A 24,271-nucleotide genomic window follows, 5' to 3' on the forward strand; every position below is an offset into this window, starting at 1 on the left:
GAGCCGATGCTCAGCTAGCCGTTCCTGAATGCAAACTTGGTGGCAAATAATTCCTACCAAGATGCAGAGGACCAGTAACAGGATAGATATGAAAATGGGCAGCAGTTTTTTTTTTAAATGATCTTTTCTATGGAAATAATACCTACTCATTGCAGAAAAATCAGAAATCACAGATATGCATAAAGGAGAAATAAAAATCACCCATAAGCTTTCTCCTGAGAGATAGCTTCCGTTTTGGTTTTGTATACCATTTGAGGATTCTATCTCCGTCTCTCTGTACACACACACACACACACACAGGCACACAGACATACACATGCACACACGTGCGCGCGCATGTGTGCAAACCATGGTACAAATCGTTTTCACCCATCCCCCCACTCAACAGTACATGGGAAGCATCGCTTTAGGTCAGTTAGGCATGTTAATGACATTGGAGGGCTATATGGTGTCCCATCACGTGGGCACGCCCCAGTTTGCTCCAGCCGTGTTCCGCTTGTTGGACATTTAGACAGTTTAAAGTTTGTTCACTATTGCCAACAATATTGAGGCTGTATCTTTGCATAATGCTTTCATGATTTCCTAGGAGTGGAATTGTGAGGTCAAAGAGCCTGGGGCACAGCCTTTGATGTGTCTCACTTCCAGTCGCAGTCGGGGGTAAGGGAAGTGGGCAGCAAGGTCAGGGCCGCCCAGGTGAGAGAGAGAGAGAGAGCTCTGTGAAGAGGGACGTGACCTGACTTTGGAGTGAGAAAAAGCCGAGGTCAAATGGCGGTTCTGCTGGTTGTTCGCTTGTTACCTGGGGCCTTTTGAAATAATCGTTTTGCTGCTGGGAGGCTCCAGGTCCAGGTGTGGAGTGGGGATGGTGCATGGTTGGGAAAGGCACGTGCGATGATGGATATAAAAATGTTTGCACCTGGGATATGCTTAATGAATGTTTCTTCCTCCTTCGCTGGTTCCTTCTGTCCTCCATCTCCAGTAGAGTTGGAAAGATAAGGCCGCTATCACAGAGATAACACCCGGCCAGGTATAGTTCACTGAGTAGGTAGAGAGCGCTGTCGGGATTCAGGGGAGGGAGTGGTGGGCAGGGGGCAGGAGCTGCTGTGTCAGAGGCTGCTTCCCTAGGAGGCCAAGCAGGGCTTGCGTGAATGTGTGTTGAATTGAATTTATTCTCCCCGGAGGGAGGAGTATGTGTGGGAGTTGGTGGTGGCAGACCAGCGGGGTAATAGCAATAATAGCAGAAGTTCGTGGACTTCTATTATGGGCCTGGAACGTTCTGTGGGTTTTTATCTATATTAATTCTTGAACCCTCACAGAAGTGCCATGAGACAGATGGTCTGGTCACCTCCATCCTACAGATAAGGGGACTGGGGAGAAGAGGGGTTAATTAGCTTTCCTGAGGTCACCCACCAAAAAAAATTGGTGGAGCCAGGATTGGATCCCAGTCAGCAATGCCTCCCTCCCCCACTCTACAGTGTCTCCCCCCTCTCCTGTCACTCACCTTTTCCTGGGATCTGTCTTACCTTGTGTAGGCCACCACCTGTCACACTGGATGATGGCAGTCTGTCAGTTCTTTGGGCTGGACTGTGAGCCTCTGGAGGGCAGGAGGTATGCTACATTCACCCTGCATCCCAGCCCTAGCACAGTGGTTGCTCCCAAAATGTGCAGGAGTGTGGGATGCACAGAGCAGGATGGGGAGAGACCAGCTTGGCCAGAACAGAGCACTGGGGTAGGAAGACTGGGGGGTTCAGCATGGGACAAGGGTACTGGGAATGGCAGGCTGATTTGCTTAGAGGTGGGCCTGCATCATCACTTGTGAACATGATGATCCCAGAAAGGTGTGTTCTGGAAAGGTGTATTCAGGGCAGAGAGCCTACAGCCTGAGGGCTGAGAAGGAGATAGGAGAAGATGTGAAGTCTGGATGGTGGTGACAGCAAGGACAAAGTAGATGGGGCCAACTGGAGAGACTTTATGAGTGAAAATCCTGCAGAATGGGATGTGGGGTCCAAGCGAGAGGGAGGAGCTATCGAAGTCTTGAGCTTGGGTCATGAAGACATGAGGAGGCTTAACTGGAATATTCTAGAGGAGAAGTTAATTTTGGGGAATGAGGAAACGGACACAGGAGTATGTGGAACTAGTAGGACATCCAGGCAGCAATATTCACCACATGCTAATGGGCATTTGGTTCCCCAAAGGAAGCAAGGCACTTATGTGGATGCTGTAAGTGGATGGGGGTCTACCTCAGGGAAAGGCCAGTGGGACACACCGGGTAGGTCGGGACTCCCAAATAAAGCCCCATCTGCATCTGAGGCAGAGTTGATGGCAGATGTTCCTGTGGAGAGCCTGAGGGAGAGCACCCTAGCCACATTTCCAGATCTGGGGGCTGCCATACTTTATGGTAACATGTCTAATTTTTATTTTTTTTTAACATTTCTTTGTTTATTTTCCCCGAAAATGTTGACATTTACATTTATTATTTAGGTAATTTTAAATGCATGATTAAAAACAGAATTATATTTTGTCCTTTAAGTAGATTAAGGACGTGCCAGGGTAGGACACACCAGAATAAGGGCTGAAGATACGGTCTCTGCAAGGGGACCCCAGGAGGCGGTTCTTGAGTCAGAACTCCAGGATTTGAATCTTTGCTACATCCCTTCCTGGCTGTGACCTTGGGCAAATCCCCAAACCTCTCTGAGCTTTGCTTTCTTTTTGTGTCAAGTGAGCACAATAAGATTAACCTTAGAGGGTTTCCCAGAGGGTTAAATGAGACTGTGTGCAAAAACAGCTCACTGTCTGGTTCATAGTTGTGCTCAATAAATATTTATTTATTTTTTTAAATGCCAAGTTAGGCAAGTAGAGCTCGGGTCCCCAGTTCTGTTCTGTGCCCTGCCTGCTGGAGGCGTCAGGGACCAGAGAAGCTAGCAAGCACGCCTTACGTTGAGTGGGCGTAAGGCCGTCACTGTGTTGAGTACTTCCCAAGGATGAGCTCTTTCAGTTCTCATAACACCCAGGTGAGATGTGAACTGTCATCAGCCCCATTTTCCAGACCAGGAAACCAAGGTTTGGAGAGATTAAGTAACTTGCCCAAGGTCGCCCAGCCAGGCAGATCCCAGAGTTCACTAGAGTTCTGCTACCCTGCTTCTCAGCGAGGCAGGGAAGAGTCCCACTAACACACTTAATGCTTTGGTTTTGGGAGTTTCTGCATTCTCTGCTGGGGATCTGAAATCGGGTTATATAGTATTTAGAAATGGAAGGCTTGTTGCTTGTCTCCATTCTTCCTGTTTTTAAAAAACCAGAGTCACATTCAGTATACAGCAAATTCCTGAAATAAGCAGAATGCCCTCCCTCATTGAAGACACAGGACTTGCGGATCACTGGCATTTGATAGATCCTGTCTCTGGGCTCATTCCTAATACATGGGTCCGTGCCAGGCCCCAAGGAATGTGGCTTTGAAAAATCAGGATGTTACATCCCACCCTTATTCCATCCCCGCTGTGCTTCTATCCGGAAGAACTCCGTTTCAAAGAAGCACCAACTGTGGCCTGGAAGAAGAAACAGCCACAGGAAGGCAGCTGCCGACCTGGGTTAGTTGGGGGATGGGGATAGGGATATAGGCTGCCCTGGGTGGGTCCTAAGGCCGAGAGCTGACACTGGTTTTCTCTCGGGGTTCAGGGACTAGTTGCTGAGGCATACAGGCCTCAGAGAGCCCAGAGAAAACAGAGAATCACCAAGTGCTAGAATCAAAGGACTTTGAGATCATTTGATTCAGCTGTCCTGTTTTACAGTTGGGGAAACCCAAGGCCCAGAGAAGTATGGGGTTTGTCCACAGGTGCATAGCTAGTGAGTAGGAGAGCCAGGGCCAGATCCCCGGCCTCCCAAAGGCCACCCAACGTGTCTGGGCCTTGGACATCTGGACCAGGAGGAAGAGCCCCCTGGGACTTGTCCAAGGGGGGCCTCTCGATGCTCAGACACTGCAGGACCCGGGCTCCCCTCCTCATTTGGGTCCGTGGAGCCATCGTTGGCTCTTTAAGGCCTCGGCATTAAAAATAGTCGTAGGGATTAATACCCCACCACGAGCAAGTCTGCCCTGGTGGCTTTTTGAAGTAGCCTCCGAGTTTTATCCCACGCTGAGTCCCGCAGGGCTTTCCTCACTGGGGCTTCTCCCTACCCGGGGGACTGGTCGCGGGCGTTCCTCCATCCCCCACATGGTTCTGCGGAGAGAAGTCAGGAAGGCATGGGGAGCCCCCAATGTCTATGACCCGGTCTGGCAGCGTATGATTCCCTTGTCAGATGGGCCTCCTTGAGTATCCGTCCTGGGCCCAGTGGGACATAGGATTCTACTCAGAAGAGCTGAAGGGGCGGGCAGCGGCTGACAGGACGATGAAGGAGGTGTGGGCCCGATAGCAAGTGCCGGCAGGGGGAGGGGGAAGGTGCCAAGGGGCAGGGGGAGGAACACGGCGCCCCGGACGAGGGAGGGTGGATGGTGCCCGTGCCAGCACGCTGCCCCGGCAGGGAGGGCAGGGCACAAATCCCCATCTTCCTCCTCTCACCTGCCCTTCTTCTGTCCGCGCCTCCCGCCGGCCAAACCAGAGACAGAGGGCGAGGGGCCGTGGAGGTCAGCCCCAGGCAGTGGCAGGGGCGTCCCGGTGGAGGATAGCACATTGTTCAGTCACGTGCTTCAAAGCCAGGCAGACCTGAGTTCAAATCCTGCCCTGCCCTTGAGGGAGTTGCTTCAACGCCCTCAGACTCAGTTTCCCCATCTGTAAAGTGGGGCCCGACAATCCTTATCTTGTGGGCCGCTCGGAACTCCCGCGCGGGACCGTGTGCCTGCCTCGCAGTCTGTAAGTGTGACGGTCTGGAGGCCTCGGCGGCGGACAGGCACTGCTGGGTCGATTTTACAGACCGAGGAAGTGGAGCTGCAGAGAGAGGGAAGTAGCATCCTCGGGTCGTGTGAAAAGTGCCACGGGGCAGAACTGGGAATGAGATGCGGCCCGGTGACTCCCAAGGCCCAGGCTTTGTCGTTGGACGCTCATCCTGTAATTGCTTTCAGTCTCTCGGAAACCACTGGCTCAGATACCCACTGCGTGCTCCAAGTTGGGCTGATGAAAATGTGCCAGAGTCATTAAGTTATCAGTGGGGAAGGCGGCTGCTTCTCCCCCGCAGGAAGGATTCTGCTGTCTGCGGCAGCCGGCTTTGTTCCCACAAACTGCCCCCGATTCCCCGCCCTCCTCCGCCGCCACCGCCTCCTCTGTGCACCCTGCTCCCGCAGACAGGGTGCCAGCGGGGTGGGCTTGGAGCGGGGAGGGGGGCGCTGTAGGTATTCTGGGGCAACACTGAAGGTATTCATAACTCCAGGCGGGAGGTGCTACCTGGAGAATCCGGCCCCTGGATGGGGTAGTGGGCAAGCACTATTTCTGCAACTTGACAGATGGATGCGCCCCAGGGGAAGGAGAAAGAGGAAGGCAAGCTGGACCTTCCTTACTGTCACAGCCGGTCCCCTCCGAGCGCCGTGCCAGGAACACAAATCCAGGTGCACGCTTGCCAAGGTGAAAAGAAGGGCCTCGGGCTGTGCCTGGACCGGGCTTGACCCGTCCCTGGGGTGATGGCTTCAGAGGGCCAGGACACAAAGGAGCGGGCTCCGGGGAGGGGACAGAGACTGAGGTAGGAAGATGGGGCGCAGCCGTCTCTGACCGCTTCAGCAGTCCTGGGGCTCGGTGGGATTCTGCACGGCGGAGAATTCCAGAGTGAGGCTGCTGACGTGATAAAGGGAGAGCAGATGGTTCTAAGACTTTATTTTCAGTGTACTTTCCCCACCCTCTTTTTCTGGCGACTCCCTCGCCCCCATCTGCAGAGGAGAGATGGCTAGCTACCCCCTCCCCTTTTGGGTTTATTCCCTTTGCTTTGATGGCCGTGAAGCTGATAATAGCGGACAATGGCTGCCCCTCCCGACCAGCCAGGCACTGTTTCATTTTTTTAAATTTATTTTTAAAAAAGATTTATATATTTATTTGACAGAGAGATAGAGAGAGAGCACAAGTAAGCAGAGCAGTGGAGGGAGAGAAGCGGGCACCCTGCTGAGCAGGGAACCCGATGCGGGGCTCGATCCCAGAATCCTGGGATCATGACCTGAGCCGAAGGCAGCCACTTAACCAACTGAACCACCCAGACGCCCCTAGGCACTGTTCTAAATGTGTTTCTTTCACAGAGAGGCGCCTCAGACAAAGTGAGGCAGATGTGCTGTGGTGATCATCCCTGTTGTTTCCAGAGGATGCGGAGGCACAGAGAGGTTTAGCAACTCAGCCCAGATCACACAGGTGGTCGGTAGCAGACGTGACAGGGCTTTGAGTCCCAGCAGCTCAGACCCAGCCTATCCCGTTACTCACCAGCCAGAAGCTGCCTCTCTGAAGGGTGGCACAGGCATGCCTGGGCCAGATTTTCAAGGTTACTGCAGAGAGCGTTTTACTCCCAGCTCAGGGCTGCTTGGGGTCTGTGTTCCATGAGGCAGCACCTGCCTGTTGGTGCTGTCAGGTTCTTTGTTTTGAGTAACCTATTCCCCGATCTCTGACCCCAGCCCCAGCAGGTTTCCAAGACCAGATACACAATTTATGGGGCCCAGTGCAAAATGACGATGAGGGACCCTTTATTCAATATGTGTTCAGAATTTCAAGATGGTGACAGCAAAGCCTTAGGCCAAGCGTGGGGTCCTTCTGAGCATGGACCCGGTCTGAAGGCACGGGTCTCATGCCCGTGAAGCTGGTCGGTCTGTGTTCGGTGTGGCAGGGAGGTATCATTAAATAGCACTGGGTTTTCCTTTGCTTCCAATCCAGTCAAAGTAGGATTTCTAAGGCATTTCTTTCCATCAAAACGTAGCAGTCTGATCCAGGTACAATTCCACCAAGATAAATCTTAGAAATCTTTTGTCCCTGGGAGGAAGTCATTCAAAGGCCTGGTACTTGGGTTAGAAGCTTTATTTTGGGGTCAGACATCTTGCTGTATTATCTCCAATTCCTCCTAACCCTGTCTTTTAAACTCCCTCCCGCCTCCTTCCTGTTAGCCTGTGAGCCTGCTCCAGGGTGTGCCCTGTTAAAGAACGAGGCCCACTCAGCCTCCCCGACCGCCATTCCCATCCGCCACCCAGCCTCACTGGTGGCAGGAGTGGTCTGTCAGCCCTGTCACCACTTCCTCGTTTCCCGGAGCACCCTAGGCCTCTGAAGTCTTATCTTGTCCTCCTGGAGGTCGTGGATTCCCTTCTCATGAAGGTGGCCTCCTGTCACCTCCACGGATCTCTTTCTAGTCTCTGTTTATCTTGACCCTTCTCAGGCATCTGGCATTCTCCTGACTCTGCCGGCTTCTCTCCTGTAAAATGGGGACTTGGGTTGCCGTGAGCAAATTGACTGGACACAAGAGAACAGGTCTCACACTTGGTACACAGTCAATAGCTGTTCGCCATGGCCGTGACGGTTTGTGTCCTTGGTCCTGTCATCTGGAAATCCTACCTCTTTAAAAAAAAATTTTTTTTTTTTTTGAAAAATTCCAGTATAATTTACATCCCAGTATAATTTACTACCTTTAATACTAGTTTCAGGTGTACAATGTGGTGATTCAACGATTCTATATATTTTATGCGGTGCTTATCGTGTTAAGTATACTCTTGATCTCCATTCTTAAGATACTGGTGTTTTCTGAGTTCTGTCCTCTGTCCACATTTTTCCTCTCTCTCCATCATCTCCTAACTCCCCCTGCCGCCCTTTCAACCTCCCACATCCGCGTCTCTTTCCTAAGCTCAGAGTGTGCAGGGCAACCCCAGACTGAATTCATTCTCTTTCTTCTTTGAATCTGGTTTTCCTCCTCATCCTTAGGCCTCTTGCTCTGTAGTGTTTTTGTTGTTTCCCTTAACTGACCTTGCGTGCTGGCTGTGCGCTTCCCCGTGCTGGTCACTGGGGATGCAGCAGTGTGCAAAGACGCAGGGGCTGCCATGTTTGCTGCTGGTGGGGGGCACACATAGTGATCCATGATTTGTCCTAGGAAGGTAACAAACTGGGGTCCTAATTTTGATTGGAGAGACTTCCCTGGAGAAGGACATTTGAATTGACACCTGAAGAAGGATGAAGTGTTAATTAGGCATACTAGGGCTGGGGACCATTGTGGGCCATGGGAAGAGCTTGTGCAAAGGCTCTGTGGTAGAAAAAAAGATGTTTATAGAGTAGAAAGACAATGGGGCAGAAGGGCAGAGAAGGTGGTAGAATGTGGTGTCAGGCGAGGCTAGAGAGCTAAGCTGGGGCTGGATGGGGCATGGCCAGGAAAACCAAGTTACTGTCATTCTCGGTTCTTCCTCACTGCTTGTACCCACCCCTTGCCACCAGACTCCTTCTCTTTAACCCCTCTCCCATCCTGAAATCCTCATTGTTCACACATAGAAAACTAAAATAGCCTCTTGCCACCTTCAAATCCGTCTGCTGCGCTATAATCTTAAATAGGATTTCTAAAATGTAAATCTGAATAAGTCGGTCCTCAGGCTACAATCCTTCCCTGGCTCCTCATTTTCCGGACAAAGTCTTGCCCGGCTTCCTTGCTCCTTTGCTCCGTCACATCACGGGGCTGGGCACATATGAGGTGTTAAATACATGTTTTCTTGAAGACCTGATGATGAAGGAATAAGATGGGACAAACAGGTGGTAAAAAAAGGCAGCTCCATCAGGAGAGCTCTGTAGTTCTGTGTAGGGGGGTGATGGGTAAGAGGTCTGGTTTCCATGACCTCCCTGTACTGTCTGCTTCCGTTTCCTCTAATGACCGAGCATGAGTCTCACTGTCCCCACCGGCCACTTCCACCATCCCAAAGTGCAGGTGCACCAAGGTGAGCAGAGTCAAGCCCAAATCTATTCATTCTTCTAGCAGAGCGGTTCTTAGACTGTAGTGTGCAGGGGAATCACCTGGAGGGCTTGTTAAAACAGAGATTTCTGACCCCATCCCCGGAGCTTCCGATTCGATAGATGTGAGCAGGAGCCCAAGAACATGTATCTCTAAGCTCTTCGCAGGTGACGCTGATGGTGCTGGTCTGGGGACCACTCTTCAGGAATCTCTTTTCTAGCAAAAGGATTTGCTTTAAAAAATAATTACTCTCTATGGTGTTGGGGAAGGAGATGTGGGAAGCTTTTTGCTTGGGTTTGGTTTTGTAGGTTTAAAGACCTATTACTATGAGATTAATGTGGATAGATGGATCAGATTCTACATGCTTCCCTCTCCCCACCCCCACCATCTCCTGGCTTTCCCACAAAGTATTTCTGTGTTCATTCATCAGTTGGTCAATGGATGTGTTCTGAGGCCATTATATGTGCATGGCAAGAGAAGATATGGAGTTGTTATTAAGCCGAAACTGGCACGAAACTGTCCTTAAGAGAAGTCCTCTGGTACAGATGTAACTAGGATTTAAGGACATCAAAGAAGAAACGCCTGTTTGGGTGGATCGGGATTCCCTGATCCGTGGAATTGTCCCAGGCATCGAGCATTAGTGGGAATAAAACAATGTGATGAGTGAGACCACATGACTTTTAAGACCCTGGAATTCTGTGATTAAGGAAGATGGTGGCAATTGACATGACAAAATGGCGCAAACGGAATGCTGTGGAGTTGGTAGTAGGGAGGTCTGCAGACTGGTTTCCGGAGTCAGCGGAGGCGTCCTTATGGAAATACTGAGATGACTGTCCTGATTCTTTTTTTAAAAGCAATTCTCAGCCATTTCTCTTTTTTTTTTTTTTTAAGATTTTATTTATTTATTTGACAGAGAGATCACAAGTAGTCAGAGAGGCAGGCAGACAGAGAGGGGGAGAACCAGGCTCCCCGTAGAGCAGAGAGCCAGATGCGGGACTCAATCCCAGGACCCTGAGATCATGACCTGAGCTGAAGGCAGAGGCTCAATCCACTGAGTCACCCAGGCACCCTGATGATGGTCCTGATTCTTTTCTTCTTTTTATTTTTTTTTAAGATTTTATTTATTTAACAGACAGAGATCACAAGTAGGCAGAGAAGCAGGCAGAGAGAGAGGAGAAAGAAGCAGAGAGCCTGATGTGGGGCTTGATCCTAGGACCCTGAGATCATGACCTGAGCCAAAGGCAGAGGCTTTAACCCACTGAGCCACCCAGGCGCCCCGACGGTCCTGATTCTTAATCAACATTTACGCTTTGTTACTAAGTGGATTTATAGCCGATGACCCCACGATTTGCTGTTTACTGACCTCAGATCGTTGCAGAGGTTAAATAGAAGAAGCCACAAACAGGCCCAGAGTGTGCCTTGGGGGCCTCTTTAGGTCCCATTTCCCCAGTCAAATGGAATTGAGATGTGGAGTGCCGTTTTATTTTTTTGATATATTTACTAGAGAGAGAGAGAGAGAGAGGGAAAGAGGAAGAGAATGTAAGTAACCAATTGTAGGACTTGAACTTAGAGCCACTGGGTCACCAACTTGAATTTCAGACTCTGACCTTATTAAGAAAGTCCAACCAATTGTTAAATTCCACTGTTTGAGGCCAGGGTCAAAGTCCCTCTTTCAGGAGGGCCCAAAACTTAGCACTTGGCACTTCAGGCTAAGCTGAAGCCCCTCACCCTGGCCCCTCGCCCCTCTTCAACATTAATCAGCATCTGTTATGTGCAGGGTACTGAGTGAGATACAAATATTATCTACAACCCTTCAAGGTAAGTAGTACTATCATCATTTCCAGATACGAAAAAAGGCACAGAGAGGCTACATATCTTGTCCAGTTTCACACAGCAATTTGCCTCAATTCATTTTTGGAAGTCGATATAACCATAAAATCGAAATGTGGTAGAAGATAGGTCAAAAATTCTAGCTCCATCTCAGATCTGAGTATAGATCCAGAACACAAGATTGGAAAACAGAATGCAGCAGTTTATGAAGTGGATAATGTACTTTCGCCCAACAGAGAGCATTCTAGGAATATAGGAATGGCCCAAGAAGAAGAAACATTAGGAAATCAACATAATTCACCATACCAACAAACGGAAGGAGAGTCATACACTAGTAGATACTGAAAGGCTGATCAGATTTTCCTGTAATAAAACTCAACACAGGGATAAGAGGAAATACTTAAATTTGGTAAAGAATAATAATTAGCCACACGTATCGTTCTAAATTGTGAAGCACTAAATCCAACTTCATTGACAGTGGGGGTGGTCTGGTCTTCAGCCATGTAGCTGGGCTTCTGCTTCTGAGGTACTGGGCAGCCAACCAATGGAACTGCCCCTTTCTTCTTCTGTGCCCCAACCAAGCCGTATTTATGCGGCTGGGTGTCCTTGTCTCATACTGTCCACGCAAGAGGTCGTGTTCGTGAGGACACATTCCTAGATTTTTCGGTACCAGAGGCTTCCTGGGGCACCAAGGGCACAAGCTTTTGGTTGCCACATCTACCAGTGATGGCTTGGCTTCATGGTTTTCATGGCAGAAGAGGGATGTGTTTTTCTAGCACGGATCACCATGTGATACATCAAAAATATTATCTGTATCAGCTTTTGTACTTTATACAGAGTTAACCACCATGTGGTGGGGAAGGAGCACTGCATGGGGATCCGGGAGACCTGAGTTCTAGTGACTCTGCCTCAAGTAGCTGTGTGTTCCCAGGCAAATCACTTAGGCTTGCTGGGCCTCACTTGGCTCACCTCTGCCATGGGATGTTGGACTGGATGGACTGCCAGTGCCCTTTGCCCTCAAAGTTGTAATCATCATCACCCTTACCACGTGCCACACACTGTTACAAGTGTTCTGCACAGAGATGAACTCAACCCAGCAACGCTATGAGTTAAATACTATCATTATTCCCATTTTCCCTCTGCAGAAACTGAGGCCCAGAGAGGGTAAGTGACTTGCCCAGGGACAGGAAAGGAGCTCTTACAGAGTTCAACTTCCATCCTTTACTTTTCTGGTTTTTCTAATCCAGGGCCCATGCTGGGGTGTTGGCTCTGCCCAAGAGTGGGAGACACTTCCCCGCAAGGGAAGCGCAGCTCTGGGGCAGACGGATGAGAGTCACTTCCTGGGAGATGCGGGCAGTGACTGCAGAGGTTGCTCATCTTTGCTTTTTCCCTCTTCTCTTTCCCTGTCTAGTCTGTGGCAAGCGCTACAAGAACCGGCCAGGACTTAGCTACCACTACGCTCACACTCACCTGGCCAGCGAGGAGGGGGATGAAGCTCAGGACCAGGAGACCCGGTCCCCGCCTAACCACAGAAATGAGAACCACAGACGTGAGTTTCCAGTCGTTGGGTTGGGGCAGTGATGAAGTGGGTGGGCAGCGCGAGAGAGTGTTCTTTTCACCTCTGGCATCTTTGGTGGCCCCCGTGGGTTGGTTTCAATGTCCTGTGGTGACTTGGCTCTTTTAATGTAACCCCAGCTTCCCCGTGGGTCCTCTGAGCCCCAGGCTTAGAGTGAGCTGGGCCAGATGGCGACCCCAGTTCTGTTCCCAGAGGAAGGGAGGTGAGTGTTAAGCAGAGGGGAAGCCAGTTATCTGGCTGTTGTCCAATGCCAGACCTGTTTCTCTCCTTCCCTCAGCTCTAGAAGTTCCATTCACAGGGGCTGACCTGACTTGGGCATAGCCTTTTGGCATGTCAATTCAGATGGACATTTCAAATGTTGCCTTGGCCACCAAGAGCTGTAGAATATTCTGGATCTGTCGCCTTGGCTGTTACAGGGGGTCACAGTTTTGGTTCAGGGCTCTCCTGCCCTAGAAATACGGCCCTTGAGCCTCCATGCTTTTCACTCGAACATTCCCTCAGCAAGCGTGATGAGTGCACTTGTCAAAAACTCAAAATGGGGTGGCATGATGGAGTCTAAAGAGCTTGTTTCGAGGTGTGGGTCATTTTAAGATCATTAGGTGAAGAATAACTGTGGACATGCCCTCTATTTTTTTATTTTGTTCACAAGATTTTGTGGTAGGTATTCTTCAGGCGAACGATGTGGTGTAATGAAAGCGATCAGGCTCTAGGGTCTGGGGGGAGCTTCTGCGCATTTTAGTCTATCAGCTGAGTCAACGGATGTCCATCGGCTACTCATTGGATCTTTGAAATAATTACCATACTCTGGCCAAGACCTTTCTTGGGATTAGTGTCAGTGTTGCCTAACCCCACCCTCCTTTCTCCTTGTGACGTCGCCTTCTGAATTAGCGTGCTCAGGCTGCCATAACAAAATACCACAGACTGGGCGGCTTAAAGACCAGAGATTTCTTTTCTTGTTCTTCTGGAGGCTGCAAGACCCAGACCAGTGTGTCATTGGGGGCGGTCCCCTCAGAGGCCTCTGTCGCGGAGTGGTAGGCGTCCGCCCTCTCTCTGCCTCTTCGCACGGTGGTCCGTCTGTGATCATGCACCTCTGCTGTCTCTCTGTGTGCCCAGGTCTCCTCTTGGAAGGATACCAGTGACTTAGAAGGATACCCACCATAACCCAATCACCTCTTTAAAGGCCCTCTTCCAGAAGAGTCACGTCCTGAGGCCTGGGGTTGGGGCTTCAACATACACATTTTTGGGGGGACCCAGTTCAGCCCACATACCTTCTTTAATTCCTACTCACTCACAGGGTTCAAGCCTTTCATGTGACAGACCCTGATTTCCTTGCCTGCTCTTATCAACTGGACAGAAGCTGGGAAGCAGGACAGGGACGTCTGGCCCACCTCCCCGTGCCAGCTTCTGAGTCGTGCTGAGCTCTCTCTCTCTCTCAATCTCTCTCTCTTTCTCTCTCGATCTCTCTCTCTCCTCCCTGGGGAGAGGTTCCCGTGGTTGAGCCTTTCAGAAAGGAAGATGTACGGGGCAGCTGGCATTTGCGTCCCTCTGTTTCTCCTCTTATCCCTTCTCTGGGCTAAGTGGCCTAGGCGAACCTATTGTCTCTTCTGGCAAAGGAGGCCGAGAATGATCTCTTTTGCTTTGGGTTGCTATCTGGAAAGTATTTATTAGCCACGGTTGCTCTCTCTGAAGTATCTGTTAACCCGGTATTATTTCCCAGTCCTCCCAGTGCTGGCTTATCTTCTTTACATCTCTTCTCAAATGTCAAGCCATTTGGTCCCTGTGTTGTGCTTTACTCATGCAGTAGGATCTGGAATGTTTCTCTTTTGTCTGTGTCTCTTTTGTGTGTGTGTGCACCGCGATGGCCACAGCAGAGGAAGGTTCCTCGTGGTCCCGCAGGTACGCTGCGAGCCTGAAGCGGATCAAGGAAATCTCTTCCTCAGACATCCCCGCTGGCTCCCCCACACCTGCACCCACACCCGCTGGCTTTTGACTTCTGGGGTGTGCGCTGGCCCATTTCCCTCCGTCTACCAGGATCTCCTTGGGGACGCTCGTGACTCAGCATCTTCTGTCTCCTCATGTCTTTACCGTGAGGCCAGATGGCCTTGCTTAGTCAGGAAATGGTGTGTCTTCCTCCTGGATGGAGATGCGTCCTGAGTCAGGCAGCGAGGCCTCTCCCTCTCCCCTCTCACCTGCTGGTGACAAACTGAATTCTTCAAAAAGCCTCATGGGACTACCCCAGGGGTTTGAGCTGCATAAAAAGCAATAGCTGTCCCTGGGTTCATCTGGGGCCTCCTTACACGAGGAAAGTTCCAGAACCTTCACAAACATCTTTTTAACAACATCTGCTCACAAGGCCTCTGAGAACTCTGTGATTAACTCCAATTTTGCTAGCAAGGAGGGTGTGGCAGGAAGGCCCCCGGGGCCACAGAAGCCATTCCTTCCCTCTTGCCCAATTTCTCTGAACAAATCTAAGAGACAGAAGCTCTTCCCAGGTTCTCTGCACCGTGCACGCCACCCATCTGTCTGCTGCTCCGAATGTCTGCTCCGTTCCCTCCCACATTCCCCTGGTGAGCGGCCCCCCAACCATTTTATCGTGAGCGCTAATTGCTGGCATCATTAATACCCAGTCATTAGCTGCTCCCACTGTTTGGGGGTGGGGGTGGGCTTCCATCCATCCTGCCCCTAAATGCCACTGGAGCCGTGTGGTGAATTGAACGTGACAGCTCTGCAGCCTCGAAGGTCCCAGCTTTGTGATCCTTCCTTGGCAAGGCTTCTGGGCTGGGGGAGGGAGGCAGGAGAGCTTCATCCAAGAGGCTGATCTGCAGTTTCCCCCAGGAAAAGTTCTGGACGCCGACAATGTGGGAATGCTGACTTCTCCCTCTTTAGCAGAGCCGTAGGGTAGCCCAGCTGCTGGTGAGCCCACGCAGGCCGCCGGGAGAAGCAGCCCTACCGACTCAGGAGTTTTCCGCGGCTCGGGCATCTGTGCTCGCACCACCTGCAGCAGGAGAGACCTTCTGACTTTGGTCTGCCTGCCGTCCCTGGCCGCACCCCCCGACTGTGCCTCCAGCCAAGCCGAAGCTCATGCCTGTGCCTGCTGCTGCTTTCAGGCAGAGCGGACTGCAGGAGCCAGCTCTGACCTCCCTCCCCGCCCAGCGCCAGGCCGCCCCAGGCCGCCCCAGGCCGCCCCAGGCCTCGGGCTCAGCAAGCCATGGCCCCTCCCACCCATGTTCTCTCCTCGCTGCGCATTGTCTCCTGAGGACACCCTTCTTGTCCCTTCTGTAGGTTTGTCCCCTTACCTTCATGCCCTTGACTCTCTGCCTCCACTCTAGGCAGCGCTGGGATGCTTGGAGCTCCGACCTTCACTTTGGCGGGGACAGTACTTTTCTGTTGGGGTCTTCCCTACCTAAGCCGTCACCCTTCCCCTCTCTCCCTGTGTGAGGTCAGATTCTTCTTCCTTCTTGCAGTTCTCTGAGCACCTGTATTTGCGTTGTACAAATGAAATCACTCTGCGTGTGTGTCTGTGTGTGTGTGTGTGTGTGTACCAGTACACGTACATAGACTACGTAGTCTACGTGTGTATGGAGGGGGGACTGGGGCAACTTAGGACTCTGTGTGATGCCACTCAGAAGCATTCTCTCTCTCTCGCTAATGATTTATTTATTTGTAAAAGATTTTATTTATTTGAGAGAGAGAGAGCAAGCAAGCACGAATGGGGGAGGGGCAGAGGGAAGGAGAAGCAGACTCCCGGCTGATCAGGGAGCCCATGGGGCTTGATCCCGAGACCCTGGGATCCTGACTTGAGCCTAAGGCAGACACTTAACCAACTGAGCCATGCAGATGCTCCTATTTATTTATTTTAGAGAGAGAGAGAAAGAGAGAGTCCGTGAGTGAGCAGGGGGAGGGACAGCAGGTGAGGGACAAGAAGAGGGAGAGAATCTCCAGCAGACTTCCCACTGAGCACAGAGCCCAGCGTGGGGCTCAATTGCGTGATCTTGAGATTAGGACCTGAGCCGAAATCAAGAGTCAGACGCTGATTAACCGACTGAGCTACCCAGGTGGCCCACTCAGAACCATCCTCTTGTGACTTCTGAAATGCCACTTTGGTATACAGTCCTGGGGGACCAGTGTAGCAGAGAGAACTGGATCAGAATTCTGAACTCTTTGACGCATGCTCACTGTGCCACAACTCTTCTTGAACTTCCTTTTATCTTCCACACACAATGGGAATCTACCAAAGTGATGATTTCAAGGTAGTTTTCTGGGGGTGGGGTGGGTGTGAGCACTGATGAGGTCCTGTACCAATGGAAAAGCTGTGTAAATAAATTCAGTCTAATACATGCATCCGTCTGTCCATCCATCTATCCATCCATCCATCCATCCATCCATCCATCCACTGGCTTCATATCTCTGTACTAGATACTCTCTTAATCTCTGTCTTGAGAAGGAGTGCATAATGGAGTGTGTCTAGAATAGTGAAGGGCCAAGGGCTCAAGGGCATGGTACACTTTGTACCCCTTAGGGCAGCCATGCTCCCAGTGTGACGTCAGAATCCCCGGGGAACTTGTTGGAAATGCAGATTCTTGATTCCACTAGATCTGAAACAGAGACTCTGAGGGTGGGGGTGCCCAGTATTTTACTGGGCACTCTGGGGCACGCAGAAGCTTGAGAACCACTGCATTGGGGATTTGCGAAGACTTCACTCAGGAGGGGACATTCAGGTTAGCTCTGGAAGATTCAAGAGGAACTTCCCAGGAGGGAGAGGGCTTCCCAGGTAGGGGCAAAGGCAGGGAGGTATGAAATAGCACAATGCCCCAGACAAGGGATTGTAGTTGGGTCTGATGGTAGCATTGGAAGAATGGTGGGAAAGTGAGCAGGAGCCGCCATTGGAAGCATCTTCTATGCCAGGCTGTGTAGCTGGCATCCTGTGTGCAAAGGAGAGCCACAGTAGCAATTACTAGAAGGCAAGGACAAATGATTTATAAAGAAAGTTGTTTGATATAGTATTAATTGTCCCATGGCGTATCTCTTTTACCTGATAGTGTAAACGAGTAGAAAATGTCCTGTATAACATACTTGGAGCTCCTAAGAGGGAAGTGATTTTAAAAACATGGATCTATAAAATTTATGTCAAGCCTGTGTCTCAGGTCCCTGGAATGGAAGTTGGGTTGTCCTGGGTCCTGAGAGGTGTCTTGTCTTCTGCCCAGTGATGGTGTGCCTGGCACATAGGTAGACTTTCGGAATCTACCAAGAGAAGAGAAGGCCCCACACTAGCACGCCTTTGGAGGGCATATTGTACTCCGCAGGACTGGAAGAGGAGAGCTGAGTTGATTAAGGGTAATGTCGGCTGATTAGATAATCTGAAAATTAGTCTGATAATGTGCAAATTACCTAAAAGAAGCATATGATGTCATTGCTACACTGATGGGAAAGATCTAACAGACGTTAGTCTCCTGACATCTCTGTCCTCTAGCATATGGCCCGGGGGCAACCAAGAGAGCTTTAGGAGAGAGAGTGAAAATTGCCTTTGACACAAGCTTAAGGATTTTGGATCACTCTGAAGGTGCCTGAGAAACCATAAAGCACACACAATCCACCACTTACCAACCTTGACTCAGGAAATTCAGGCTTTGTTCCAGGGGAGAGAGAAGAAAATTCAGACACAGGGCTCTGTCTGGAGAAGCGAGCTGCTTCTCACTTCCTGAAGAATGAATTTGGAATCTAACCACAGGTGTTCTTCAGGTGAATTATTATTTAACTAAAGAGTTATAGATTATGAAGCAAGCAAAGAGCAACCTGAAGGCTCCCTCTGGCCTTGAGGATAGAGTTGGAGTTATTTTTTCGGGGCTTTTGGCTGGGAGAATGGCCATGGAATTGGCCAGGCCAGAGTCTGAATTCCATCCTTGCCACGCTACCATCTTGTGCCTGTGTGATGGTGGGTCGGTCAGTCACTCGCACTTCTTTGCTCCTTTGTTGCGTCATCTATAAGATGGAGAGAGTAACCATACTGACCTCCTGAGGTTGTGCTGGTCTTCAGTGAGACGATGTGGGCGTTTGGCACCTTGCCTGCCCACTGCGAGTGCTGATATCCCGTCTCTGTGCCGTTCGGACCAACAGAGCATGTCTATGACCACAGATGGCTAATCTGAATCAGGGCTCGGCTGTGGCTGTGTGATGCCTATGGGGGGTCTCGCTGGCATCAGGCGTAACTACCAGAGCCCGGCCCAGCTGTGGCGCATCTTTTGTGAAACCATAGATGGAGGATGGCAGTCCCACACAGGCGAAACATGGGTATTTACTGAGCACTTACTGTACCTGTGGCCACGTGTGGGAGGGACTAGGTATAATTGGGCCTTTAAAAAAACATAGCAGGGCACCTGGGTGGCTCAGTGGGTTAAGCCGCTGCCTTCAGCTCAGGTCATGATCTCGGGGTCCCGGGATCGAGTTCTGCATCGGGCTCTCTGCTCGGCAGGGAGCCTGCTTCCTCCTCTCTCTCTCTCTGCCTGCCTCTCTGCCTACTTGTGATTTCTCTCTGTCAAATAAATAAATAAAATCTTTAAAAAAACAAAAAAAAAACATAGCACATGGTCTTAACCCTAGGACAATTTCTGGTTTAATTGGGGAAGTAAGATGGATGCAGGAAACCCAGCAGGAGAAAGTGTGGGGCTGAGGCGAACCATTGAAGCATCCCCATATTTATTATCCCATTTCCCCATTCCCCTTACCTTCCCAGGATCCTCTTTGATTTCTCTCACATTTTGGCCCAATTACCTAGAAGATTCTGGACTGAAGCGTTTCACGTTCTGAGTAACGACCATGACAGTAATACTTCCTGACATTCCTTGAATGTGTCAGACAGACACTGCGCTAGGCAGGCCACATTCCTCTCATTCCCTCTTTGCAGCAGCCCCATAAGGAAGGTGGGTGCTGTGTCCCCTAGAGGACACCAAGGCACACGGGCTCCAGCCGATGTGCGTATAGACGTGAAGCATGAATGTGAATTCTCCCATCATGTGTCACTTCTTGGGAAGTGTCTTTAGGCCTTTGATTCCCCCCACCCCCTGCCTTTATCAGAAATAAAATTATTTCACATAAGAGAAGAAAGAGGAGAAGAAAGGGCAGAAGCTTTACTAGGTGCCGGGCACTCTGCACATATTGTCTCGTATAAAGTTCACAGCCCATGAAGCATGTGCTGGGACTGAGGCTTGGAAAGGTGGCATTGCTTGCCCCAAGTTACATGGTTAGCAGGATGGGAAGCTGAGATGTGAATGTACTTGAGTTGGACACCATTCAGTTAAGTCAGGACATTGGAGCCTTAAGTGATGGCTCCTAATCTTAAAGATGGGATCTTTGTCCTAGTGGTATCTCTTAATTTTCACCTGTAGGCCAACTGTGGAGTGCATCATAGCGCACAGTGGCTTTTCAAGAGAAACAAATGTATTAGTGGACACTTCTCTTGGATTGCCTAGCAGAATACCAGAGACTAAACGCCTTAAACAATAGTAATTTATTTCTTACAATCTTGAAGACTGGAAGTCCAATATGAAAGTGCTGCTGTGTCTGTGTTCAGTGAGGGCTCTCCTCTTGGGTTGAAGATGGCCACCTTCTTGCCGTGTCTTCGCATGGCTTTTCCTTGATACGGGATGATAGAGAGAAGTGAGCTCTCTGGTGTCTTTTCATATAAGGGCACTATTCCTTCCGTCCTCATGACCTCATCTAAACCTAATCACCTCCTAATACCATCACCCGGAGGGGTAGGGTTTGGGGAAGATGCAATCTAGTTCATGGTAAGCATGTTTAATCTTCAAAACTAACTTTAGCTGTTTGTGGTTTATGTGAAACGCCCCCCATTACAAATTCTGCCCAAGATTTTAATTTGTAAATGAATCTCACTCCAGAAAAAAAAAAAAAACCGTACATCACGTAGTTCAGTAATTTTTCTGCGTCTTCCATTTGTGTCTCTCATAGTCTTTCCTGTCTTTGCTCTCGTATATTTCTCTTTCTGACCTTGTTCTTTACAAACAATAATGCTGTGCCCAAAGTGAAACCTAGGATTCATCCTTGGCTTTATTTTCCTTCACTACCTGTATCAGCTTCCCCTCCAAAATAGACTCCAAGGCCGTCTTCCTATCTTCATCTCCTGGCTTCCACCAGATCCTGCTTGGAATCCCTGCAACTTCTTTATTGGTCTTTTAGCCTGTTTTTACTCCATGGATTGGCCAAAGCGGTCTTTTTATTTATTTTTATTTAAAGGTATATTTATTTAAAGGTATATTTTTTAAGTAGTCTCTACACCCAGCCCAGAGCCCAATGTAGGGCTTGAACTCACAACCGTGAGATCGTGAGCAAGAGTCAGAAGCTCAACTGACCAAGCCCCCGCGCCCCAGGTGCCACAGGTCTTTTTTAAAACATAAAATAGATTATGCTATGCTCCACTTTCAGAACTTATAATGCATTTAAATACGATCCAAACTTTTCACCTTGCGGGTCTGTGTTATTTCTTTTCTTTTTTTTTTTTTTTTTTTTTTTTTTTTTTTTTTTTTTTTTTTTTTTTATTTATTTATTTGACAGAGAGAAATCACAAGTAGATGGAGAGGCAGGCAGAGAGAGAGAGAGAGAGAAGCAGGCTCCCTGCCGAGCAGAGAGCCCGATGCGGGACTCGATCCCAGGACCCTGAGATCATGACCTGAGCCGAAGGCAGCGGCTTAACCCACTGAGCCACCCAGGCGCCCCGTGTGTTATTTCTTTTCAAAGTGAGATCAGCAGCTTCAACATCTGCTGGGACCCAGATGGCCAACTCCTCCAGGTTTGCCCAGGACATTCCCAGTTACAGACTGAAAGTCCTGTGCCCTGGGAACCCCCCAGTGCCAGGCAAACCTTCACGGTTGGCTACCCAGTGGGGGAGCTTATACGAAATGTGGAGTCTTCGGCTCTAAGCCAGACCAATGAATCCTAATCTGAATTTTAGTGAGAAGCCTACCTGGTTTGTTTGCACAGCACTCACATTTGAGAAGCCCTGAGGCCTGCCATCCACCCTGACTTGACTTCCCTCAGGTGTGTGGCTTCTGAGGCCAGGGCAGGGTAGTAGCTGGTGGGCCTGGGAGCCAGCGTAGCTACTTGCTGACATGTGACCCAAGACTGCCTTGCTTCTTTGTGCCATGAGAGTCATCTATGTAAAATCAGAACATTGATGCGTCTATCTCACGGGGCTACGTGAAGATTCAATAAGTCAATTCATATAAAGCACAGCATGAACAGAACACGTATGGGACATGCGTGTGGTCATAGAGCAGTGATTCTTAAGCTTGAGCCCATCAGAATCACCTGTCCCTTAGCACAGAGACTGCTCGGTCCTCCTACAGGAGTTTGGACTTGGTAGGTCTGCGGAGGGACCTAGAATTTGCATTTTTAACAAGTTCCCAGGTGAACCACTGCCTTAGAGAAATCCAGTTTTTGGAGACTGATGTTCAATTTTTTTTCTTTTTTCTTGTGGATTCACCGAATTAAGATGACTGACCAGGAACAAGGTTGCACTGTGAGAACTAGGGGATAGACTTGGTTTTCACTCTTTTCCTAAAGTTCTGTCCTAGGATGGCAAATGACGTGTCTGTGGCTCTCAGCAGCGGCTTCCTGGCTTGCTTTCTGGGTGTGTCCCCCATCTGGGCCCTCATTCCTGGGCTGGGCTGCCCTTCTGCTCTGTGGTCTCTTGACTCTGTCCTAATCCTCAGACCTGACACTAGTCATATCCTTTTCATTTTCTCGAGGACTGCTTTTTCAGTCCGAAGGACCTAGAAAATGCTCACCATTGTGGGGCTGCTGGGGTTGACATGGCCGAGTCCCCTGGAGGTGGTGGTGAGGAGGGGTGGAGAGAGGCGAGGCTTGCTGAATTCTAATATCACAGTATTAATATCCTGACAACTTATACGGATGAGGCTTATCGTGCTCTAAAACGCGGAGATGTCCTGCAATTCTCTAAGGGGAATGACTCCACTTCATTCAGAGCCCCGTTGACATAGTTACTCTCAGATTAAACGCTGCTCCTTTCCCCTAACTCATTTGGTGGCAATAACAAGTTGCTACGCCAGGGCATGAACTGACCCACATGACCTTCCACTGGAAAATTGAAATATCTTCTCGTGCTTTCCCTAATCAGCCCTGCAAAAAGTCATCAGCTCTGCTTGTTTTTTTTCCTCTCTTCTCTGAAGCCTCGGTGACAATCCCAAAGTTGCCAGCGGGGGGGCTGGAGCACAAAGGACATGGCTGATGGGTCATGTGCCCACCTCGGCCCAGAATCGGGGATGTGCTGTCCAAACTCCCGGCAACTCGCAGCTCTAACCGAGTAGAGACATCGATGTGAGCAGACGTGTCTTCTGTTGTCACGGCACAGCGTTTAGGAGTCAGTGTTCTCAAGGTGTGTGTCTAATGGTGTGAGGTTTGGACTCCACAAAAATGGAAAAAAAGAAGTAGATACAAGGATGAGTGGGGTGGCTGGCACCACCTTTCAACTTGTCTGAAGATTCTGCAGCCCCTCAGACACATAGTAAGACAGGCTGTTCTCTCTCCAGCTCTGTGGGGTTCCTGGTGAGAGGCCCTCGAGCATGAGGTTCAAGGGGCTCCGAAGCCAACCCAGTCTGGGAATTCTTAACTCCCTCCATCCTGGTTTTCCAAGAAATGTCTCAGGGAGAGGATTCCTGAGGCAGGGAAGGCGCACTGGCTTTCTCCACCACAGCTTTCTTCTCTCCGATGGTGCTTCTGCTGCTCCCTCTTTCTGTCCCTGTGATGAACAGGACTGATGCCATCAGTGCCTTAGAATGGTCACTTGGTCCTCGGGGGACACTGGACACCCACTCGACTCCTAGTCTTTGACTTCCCTTTGCCTCAATGTTTGCTTTGTCCAAAGCGCCTCTGTGAAGATTGTCCAGCCTTTCCTGAAGTGTTTGCTGGCCAGCACGGCGTCGGCCCCGGTGCCGGGTGCTGGGGATTCTGCCATTAAGGACACTGCTCCTGCCCTCAGGGAGCTGGCGGCAGACAGGGAGAGAGACACAGCCACGCATGTGACACAGTGATGAGAGGCTGAGGTCCCTCTGGGTTTGGAAGACGTCACTTTTCTGATTCTTCCTTCGCCCCATTAGAATCATCGAATCAAAGGCCAGAAAGGGACCTTACAGTGTCCCCTAGCATATTCTTCTGCCTCCAGCCAGGCAGGCACGCCACCCTGGGGCCCGAGGCCTCTTCAGAGAAGCCCGCTCCTCCTCCTGTGTCTTTGTCCGACTGGCTCGGCTCCCAGCTTTTCTGCAGGACTCTCTGCCACTTCAGCCCATTCTTTCTCATGTCGTCCTGAACACCACGGACTGTGGCGAATTTAGGCCCATCCGTAAACTTGAAGCCACTGAATCAGCCCTTGGCCTTCCTTTCCACCGGGGCGATGGACCTCAGGGCCTGGCATCACTCTGCCTTGGCAGCCCCTCTCAACCTCACCTACGTTCGCTTTGTCCCCAGCGCTAGGTGGCACAGCGGCCGGTGAGGGAGAGCGAGTTCTCTGCCGGGGAGGACTCTGGCAGCCCAGCGGGCGGGTGGGGAGTGGCCTCTGGTGTCCGTTTCCCTGCCGGGCTCCGCGGTCCCCTTGCCTTCCCGCATGGGGGGAGGTCAGCCTCGTTTGTCTTCCTTCTGGAGCCCTGGGGTGGGGCCTGAATTAGTGGCCGGGAAAGAACGGGCCTGAACGGAATCCCAACGTTTTTATTCCTTGGATCTGTAGGATTTATTTTTTCATCAGTTCTGGGGAAGCAGTGAAGAAAGGTGTCAGGCCTTGGGGATAATTTATATGAGTAAACACGTAAGGAGTAGGGTGAGCAAGAGCATGAGAATTAAGGCCATTTATCCAGGCTTTGAGGCTCTGTTTGCCCTCTGGTCCAGCCTTCCCCACAGTCTTTATCTTGCTCCTTTAACCCTCTCCTTGCCCTGCTCGGCGTGGGCCCACGCAGAGCTGTGTGCAGCTGCCCCGGC

The 24,271-nt window shown here is 50.3% G+C and overlaps 1 protein-coding gene across 5 annotated transcripts in view; it reads left to right on the forward strand.

Moving 5' to 3' along the window:
• Positions 1-24,271, forward strand: part of DPF3 (double PHD fingers 3) — a 288,449-nt gene that overhangs the window by 202,968 nt on the left and 61,210 nt on the right. For all 5 annotated transcript variants that reach the window (XM_045072827.1, XM_013057477.2, XM_013057478.2 and 2 more), the window contains exon 7: positions 12,107-12,244. In XM_045072827.1, the coding sequence (XP_044928762.1) occupies positions 12,107-12,244 (138 nt within the window). The remainder of the gene's footprint in view (positions 1-12,106; positions 12,245-24,271) is intronic.

Source organism: Mustela putorius, unplaced genomic scaffold (assembly GCF_011764305.1).
Source record: "Mustela putorius furo isolate JIRA1106 unplaced genomic scaffold, ASM1176430v1.1 tig00000129_pilon_pilon_pilon, whole genome shotgun sequence".
Taxonomy (NCBI): Eukaryota; Metazoa; Chordata; class Mammalia; order Carnivora; family Mustelidae; genus Mustela; species Mustela putorius.